The sequence below is a fragment of the Arachis ipaensis genome, chromosome B9 (genome assembly GCF_059453495.1).
Source record: "Arachis ipaensis isolate K30076 ecotype BB chromosome B9, ASM5945349v1, whole genome shotgun sequence".
Lineage (NCBI taxonomy): Eukaryota > Viridiplantae > Streptophyta > Magnoliopsida > Fabales > Fabaceae > Arachis > Arachis ipaensis.
The window spans coordinates 27,127,386-27,135,383 of record NC_142444.1 but is presented as its reverse complement, the minus strand read 5'-3'; the positions used below and the strand labels follow the sequence as shown (position 1 = coordinate 27,135,383).

The window sequence follows — 7,998 nt, the reverse complement described above, 5'->3', positions numbered from 1 at the left end:
GCAGAAAAAAAAAAATCATTGGATCACGTGCCACATTACAACAAGCTGGCAGCAGGAACGTAGAATAGTTGTTTGCTTGAATCCTTGATGTATGGATCAGGATTCGGGAATCAGAGACAAGAGAGATCCCAGAAGCACTAAGTAACAGAATATTGGGGTAAGAATCATGGAAATGACACTAGGAATTGCTATTCTCAAGATGGATATGATCAAAGAATCAATCAATCAACCAATTAGTTAAATTCAATTAGAAGTTCATCTTCACTGATTTAGCTCAGTATCCGTCACGTTTCAATCAAGCATGCCCACAAATTCTGTATCTACAATTTGCACACCATACACATATTGGAGACACAAGACCAATTATCAAGGAGTGATTTGCCTGGAAGCAGCGATAAGGCTTATAATAAGCTAACATTGATACAAACATTTAACCCCGGAACTTGCCTTTAATGCTTTGCCGGAATCAAACAAACCACACTTTTGCCCATAATTCTCTCCTAGAACAGAGAACATTGTTGGATGTCCCCATCATTAAATCTTTCCATAGCAATGACGACACATTTTTCCAATAACTTTAGTTGGGGATGTTTCTCATGGTCACCTATTACCAGATTTATTAGCTGAGGGGTAACTGGGTCCGTCCAAGTCAATTAGCGTAAAATCGTATGGCACAGATATAGAATTTGACGTATCAACAAGCAAGGAAGATTTCGCGGCACCAGAGTGTGAAGCACCAGAATTGGGACCAGAATCTTTGGGACTGTTGCTATCGGACGAGAAACCTGAGAGCCGTGCATCATCAGACTTGCTTGCAATGTTGGGCTTGTTTCTTCTAACACTTTCCATCTCTGGACCAATTGGAACAAAGGTTCGGGATCGATACTTCCTAGGTCCCTCGTCACCATCATGGTTATAGAGAACGTAATCATGATACGTTGGTGCAAACTGCCAGAAATTTTGAATATCAGAATACCAGTAGAGATTAGACAAAACAAATGGGGAGGCAGTCTTTTAGATGAAATCGTGGAGCTAGAACTATATTAGTAGATAAGATAGGCATTAAACTTGCATATACAAATATGCTACCAATATGAAACATGGTTGCACTGGGCAGGATATATAAATGGATTTTGAACTGGATGTGAGACCTAATTGATTTGGGTCCCGAACTACATATAATCGTAGAGAGGACCGAGTCTTCTACGCGTTTGAGAACAAGTGATATATGTATGTAACACAATTCCGCAGGACATAGAAGTGGGACTCACCTGGTGGACCGTGTCATGGTAGAAGTCATTTAACATCAAAGCATGTGCGAGGCTAGCTGACAAACCACGGGATGCACCTATGTTAGCACCGGCATATTCTTTGTAGGGGAATGCATAGAAGTGCCCAAGAGCAGCAAGAAGCATCTCGACACAAATGATAATATTTTGAAGTTGAGCAGCTTCATCTGCATCCTTGATGAATCCCGACTTTGCAGCAAGAAAGACTAAGACGCCCTAAGATATGAGAGCAAAAGGTCAGCCATTTCAAACCTATACTAACAAAGCAAAAGTACCAAACAAGATCATAAACAATAAACCATCCACAAATTCTACTTTAGAACACAGAAAATGATGGTACTAAAGCATGCTAACATCTTCACACACATACACGGATGACATAAAATCTTAACCCCCTGCATTTTCACAATGAACGCCATATTTATTAGCAGCAGTTTTGACACAGAATCTTGGCACCCTGCATTTTCAGACACTGGATTTCAGGCCATATGCAGTGCCTCTATTTAACAGAGAGATTAATCTGTTTTGGAATCAAAGGGGTGGAATTTTTATTCTCCTTTTCTATTACTTGGAGGAATTCAAAATTGTTTAGAAAAAAATTACACTGAATTTCTCGATATTTAGTGTAATAACACCGAACATCCCTCAATTTACACACCCTAGTACGTAAATAACTGCCTTGTCGCTAACAGAAACTAACACCTGATTCATAAGGAAATTGTCTATATTGACAATATTTAAGCAGCATAGAGGACATTGAAGTGGATACCAGGGCTCAGTGTTTCTATCTTTGGCAAAGGTATCCTGGGCAACAACTGCACAAGGCCTTGGAATCTTAGGACCAGAAGAGTTGCTTAAGAGACACCACCACTGCATTGTGAAGAACAACATAAGTGTCTTGACACTGTCTTTGAAGAAGCTGGATTACATGCAGTCAAGAAGAACCCCAAGAGCAGGGTGCAGAAGGTGGACAACAAGATCAAGTTCCATATTCACTGTCCAAGGTGGTGGTGGAACAAGTTTTGTCGTCTCTTAGTGTGAAATAAATCTTTTGCAGCATGTACATTCAATAAAATAAAGGGTAAACCTAGGTTCAATACTGTTCCATTTCTTTCGTTCGACTTTCGTGCTCTAGCTCTTTTTCTTTTCTTTTTAAAGACCAAACATGGTTGCTTCTTTTGTGGGTTCCAATTTTTATAATGCATTCAAGAAAGTGAAAAATACCACAAAATTTAGGGAAAGGGGGAATGCCTGTGTTTTCAATATTGAAATCCTTTGGCAGAAAATGTGGTTCTCAACAGGGTAAGATTTGACAATTATGTGCACGTCTAATTTGACCAATGAGAATACTGAGTATCTCATCATTTTCTGGGTTAAATTTTTAAACTAGTAATCATGTGCCATGCACATCCTATGAATTTCATCAACATGACAAATCGACTGTTAACTCCAACGGTGGTTGGTGCAAAAACGACAAGTTTACTGTTGTGTTTTCCAAAATAGAGGGGTGTCAAGTTCAAACACTGAAACTGAGGAATATCAATGTACTTTTTTCTTGAAGATACAAGATTCCAATATCATCTTAACCTCATTCCTAGCTAGTATTTTTTGTTACATAACATTCACATCCTTTCTTATTGCTACATACACAAATAAAATTGCCATTTCGCCATTTCATGTTCTACCTATCTTACCATGTGACATGCAATGAAAGAGAACCGATAACATACAGAACAGGGAAGGAGAAAAGTTGAAAAGAAGAGGTATGAAAAACCTGCCAATAAGTCAGGAACACGACAGATTTTATTATGATAAACTTTGGTACTGGGTTGAATGGCTGAAGCAGATCCCTGCATGCCACATAGAACAAAGCAAGAGCATACAGCGCCACTGTGTATGAAATTGTATATATGATTGTAAGATACAAGTACGACTGAGTTGGACTGAAATTGCCATCCTTATATTTCCCCTTCTCATAAAGTATGAGTGTAAGAACAACTAAAATGGGCTTCAAAATCACAAACTGCAAACAGCCTTGCTTGCATTTCCGTATAAAACGCCTGCAACAGAAGTTAATTAGGGAGATGTGATCATCAACTATGAACTATCAACTATGATATAATGATCATGATGCCACATCCAAAGTTTGCAATTATGCATCAGAATTATCGCTTCCCTAGGATGACAAGAATTACATTTTCTGGTAACGAACAAATGAACTTTCGATCATGTCAATTACGTGATCTGAACTACTCAAAAAGTTTGGTAAATAAATAAATAAATAACAAAAATAAAAATAAAAATCCATGCAAAATTCTTGGGATCAATTTCAAAGGAACTAGTGGATTAATAAGCATCAAAAATAGAAATAACTCCTGATTCCCATTATACATAGTAGACATAAATCAACATTTTGAGACCAAAAAGATTTAAATCCAAAAGTATACATCACCCACCCGTCCAGTGGTAGAGGAGGCAAGCAACAAGTCATAAGAAACCATGATGGCTTTAGAATCCGACCACTTAAACTTAGGACCACCGCCCCAGGACCACCAACCCATGCAAGGCACAAGGATAGAAAATTATAAATAACCCAAGCTTCATATCTGAAAAGTAGGCAAGAGAATATGATTAATATACTGATCCTCCTTAATAAACATAGATATGTAAAATGCATTTCTATTTCTACAACAAAGAAGAATAAGAGAAAGGGGAAACCAGTAAACTAAAGGAATACAGGACATTAAATAATGAAAGTGTGTTAACTTCAAGGATTGAATATGCAAGCAATCTGTGTATGTTGAACCCCGGCCAAACAACCAACAGAAGAATATTAGTTAACATTGTTTGGTTTTTACAGGGTTGTGAATTTATCCACAGTAAGATCTCAAGCAAGCAAGTTCTGCAAAGTGACTTCAATATTCAATATATATGTAAATATAAGTAGAATAGAAGTGTAACCTAGCATCACTCTTGATCATTTCCAAACCCCTTGGACTATTTGGACGATGGCACATTCACTAGTTCAAAAGTTACCTTCGTTACTATATGACACAGACCTAACTAACTCTGCTAAGAAAGCTAACATATTCAAGATCTCCCTGCCTAACTTATGTGGGACTTGCATCACTTGTACTTGTGAGTGTTTGCTAAATCAAGACTAGGTAGAATTATTGTAATTTTTATACCTGATGACCAAAAAAGAAAAAGAAGAAACCAAGAATAACTTACCCTTCCCGGATGGAATCAAAATAGATTGAGCCCATAGGTATAACAAGAGCCAAGAATGACATCAGCGCATAAACCTGTTGCAAAAACAATAATTTTAAATTAAATCAGCAGCATAATACAGATTATAGAATACAAACTGGCATTATCCCCAATGAAATATCAAAAGTTCTATGGTGATACTGAAACTATATAAGATAATAAATAATTGACGAAAACAAAAGAACTAGGATACACAACATGAAAATGACGTGACTGTAAATGCAATGAACAGGAGAAAAACACATTATAGTCTCAAGAGCTTGAAGGGTAAACCTTAGTCCATTTTATACTTTAAGCTCTTCGCTTCCTTTCCCTCCAAAATCAAACTAAAAAACATACCCTAAATGCATTAGCCATAGCAAGAAACTTCAAATAGTCAAGTAACTTCAAAGAATTCCATAATTTTAAAATTTCTAGACCAATCTAATATCGAGAGACGGAACCACTCCCCAGCCCCCAGCCCCCAGCCTCAAACCTCCAGCTCCAAGTCTCCATTCACACACATAAACCGACTAACTTCCACATACATGTTTACACGGTAGACTTACCACAACTCTTCCCTTTAAATGCAGTATAACACAATTATATGATATAATAATATTTTAACTTTAGGATAAAATGTTAATGGTTTGATCACCTATTGAGCTACTGAAAACTACTTTGTCCAACAAAAATGGAAACCAAATACAATCATCACTAAGAAACCACCCTAATATCTTCATCCACCGTAAAAAAATATAAAATAATAATAATAATAAATTATAATAAAAATTATAATGAATTAAAAATACAAAATTATAAAAATTGAGTGAAAACGAATGTTAATGAATGCATTTACAATGACATTTATGTCAGTAAATGCAACAATGTAGCATATATGTTAGTAGAATTTCAACAACTCCTCTCCTTAACTAAATGCAAAGTAGCATAATATTAACCATATAAAATCCATATGATCACCAATGAAGCTACTGAAGACTACTTTATCCAACAAAAAGGGAAACCAAATTCAATGATCACTAATAAGTAATAAAACGACTCCAATATCTTCATATATATGCCGTGTAAAATAAAAAAAATACATTGGCATATATGTTAGTGAAGCGATTGAATCACCCACTGAATCATTACTCACCGGAACCATAAAGACGATGCGAACAATGTAGCGCTGAAAAGTGGGCTCGGTGTAATTGAGAAGGTGCCTATAAATGTGAAGAAGCGACAACGCAATAGCTCCGCATGTGCAGAAGAAAGCGATGACGTATAAGTAAATCGGAACACCTCCATGCCCCATTCCTTTTTCTCGCGGCCACCAAAAACCCCAAAATTTAGAATCTCCCTTACGCCAAGTTGTTAACGACGCATTTTTTAGGCACTAGGAATTAGAGAAAGTGGAAGTGAACCCTAATCGAAGGTTGGTAATTTGGAATTCGGAGATCTAAGGAGCGTTTTGTGAAGAAAGGAGAAAGAAAGAGGGAAGAAATGGTGTTGCTGGCGCTTTGATTAATGGCGGCGGTTGGCTTTGCTGTGAAGGAATCGGAAGGGAGCGCACATAGAGAGCGAGCGAGCGAGCGAGAGAGAGAGAGAGACAGAGACAGACAGGATTTTAAAGAATTTCGAACTTCCTTGTATTCATAGTGCCAGCAACACGGATACGATAGCTTACTTTTTTTTATTCGCTACCAAACATAATTATTAGTCTCATAATTAGTACCAGCAAAAATTACAGATTTACAGGCAGTGCCAAGTGTTTTTCTTTTCTCTTTAAATGGAAAAAAAAAAGGTTATATTACGTGTAAACTAAAATCAGCGATCAAAATCAGTTATCACTGTAAAATACATGCTAGAATATAAATACACTATAAAAATAAATTAAACCACACATGTATTTATATACAAATACATTAGTTATTGATTTTAGTATACAAATAGCATTTCTCTGAAAAAAATACAAAAGAGATACATTGTTAAACTATGCATTTATGAGAAAAAAATGGCTACTAAAAATCGCTTTTTAATTTTAATATTAGGAGGTAGATAGTGTTTTTTATCGTTATTGTTGGCATGAGTGTTATCTATGAGTGTGAATGATTGTTGACGACTAGAAGATAAATTTGAGCTTCCGACTTCTAGAGGCACAAAATTGGAGGGTCAGTTTTTGATAAATTTGAAGCCCAAATTTAAAGTTTTGGAGGAATCATCAAACGGCTAAATTGAATTGAAGAAGATCGGACGGTGATTATGGGTGAGCGAAATCTGAGCCTCAGATTTGAAGTCCTTCTAATCCGACAGATAGGGCGAAGCAAAGCAGATCTAACAGCAAGGGAGTAGTCCGCAAATCTGACCCACAGATTTGTGACTACTCCCCACGTGTCACCCATGCACTGTAACATTAAAGACTAAAGCCGCGCTTCTATCTTCCTTCTTTCAAGCTTCATTCATCTCTGAACATCACTTTCTTCCTTTTTTGTAACACTTCCATTTACTTCCATAACTGATATCCTATCCACTCAAAAAATCAATTACAATGCCTAAAAGAAAATTAAAAAAATTGATCGCCTTGAATTTCGCATTGTTAGCTATCTTGGTCAAGCTAATTATATAAATATCTTTGTTGGAACTTAATGTATAGCTCGATACACGGCACTTGTGTTCGAGTTTGATAATAGATTGAAAACATCTCTTACATACTCACTTTATCAGTGACATACTTCGTTTGGAAATGAACGAACCTACCAAACACTGATATAGGATGCCGATACAAAAATGCTCGATACCCTCTTTGATATATGCGGATCTACTCTTTCACAAATAATACATTTTAGTTCTTCAAATGGTAATATAAAAGGAATAATAAAGCTCACATGGATTCTTGCATACAAATCTTACGCTCTTAGGTGTTTGTAATAAGATTTGACCATGGTAATATAATTTTAACATAATCCTATCCTCTATTTTGTTTAGAAACAATGCTTTACTGGTAGTTCATATGGGCAAAAATAAAAAAAGAACAAACTCAAAACGGTAAAAAACGAAGAAAAAGATGAGTTGAAGAAGATGAAGTTTCTGGAAGTGACCCGTGGGTATATATATAGAGGAAAGTATCATTTTTGTCCCCAACGTTTGGGGTAAGTCCCAAAGTTGTCCCTAACGTTTCAAAATTGACTCAATGTTGTCATGCCGTTAAGGATCTGTTAACGGAATTGACGGCGGGACAAAATCGAGACGATTTTAAAACGTTAGGAACTTAAATAGGACGAAAACGTTGGGGATAAAAACGATACATAGAAATAAATTTTTATTTTATCTTTTACTAATATCAATCTTTTACGGTACATAGTTATTCAATTATTTTTTAATTACATCTAAGTAAATTACACTTAATCACATTACTTTGATTCTAAATAATTTTTTTTATAATTTTACTCTTAAAAGATTT

At 36.0% G+C, this 7,998-nt stretch overlaps 1 protein-coding gene across 1 annotated transcript; it reads right to left on the bottom strand.

Annotated features, from left to right (window-relative positions):
* Window positions 1-206: 206 nt before the first annotated feature.
* On the bottom strand, window positions 207-6,247 carry LOC107618538 (uncharacterized). Its single transcript, XM_016320628.3, has 6 exons — window positions 5,695-6,247; window positions 4,521-4,594; window positions 3,746-3,895; window positions 3,064-3,349; window positions 1,272-1,505; window positions 207-948 (listed from the first exon to the last, which is right to left on the bottom strand). Exons 1-6 carry the CDS (start codon window positions 5,851-5,853, stop codon window positions 601-603), a joined length of 1,251 nt encoding a protein of 416 aa, XP_016176114.1. The 5' UTR covers window positions 5,854-6,247; the 3' UTR covers window positions 207-600.
* Window positions 6,248-7,998: the final 1,751 nt, after the last annotated feature.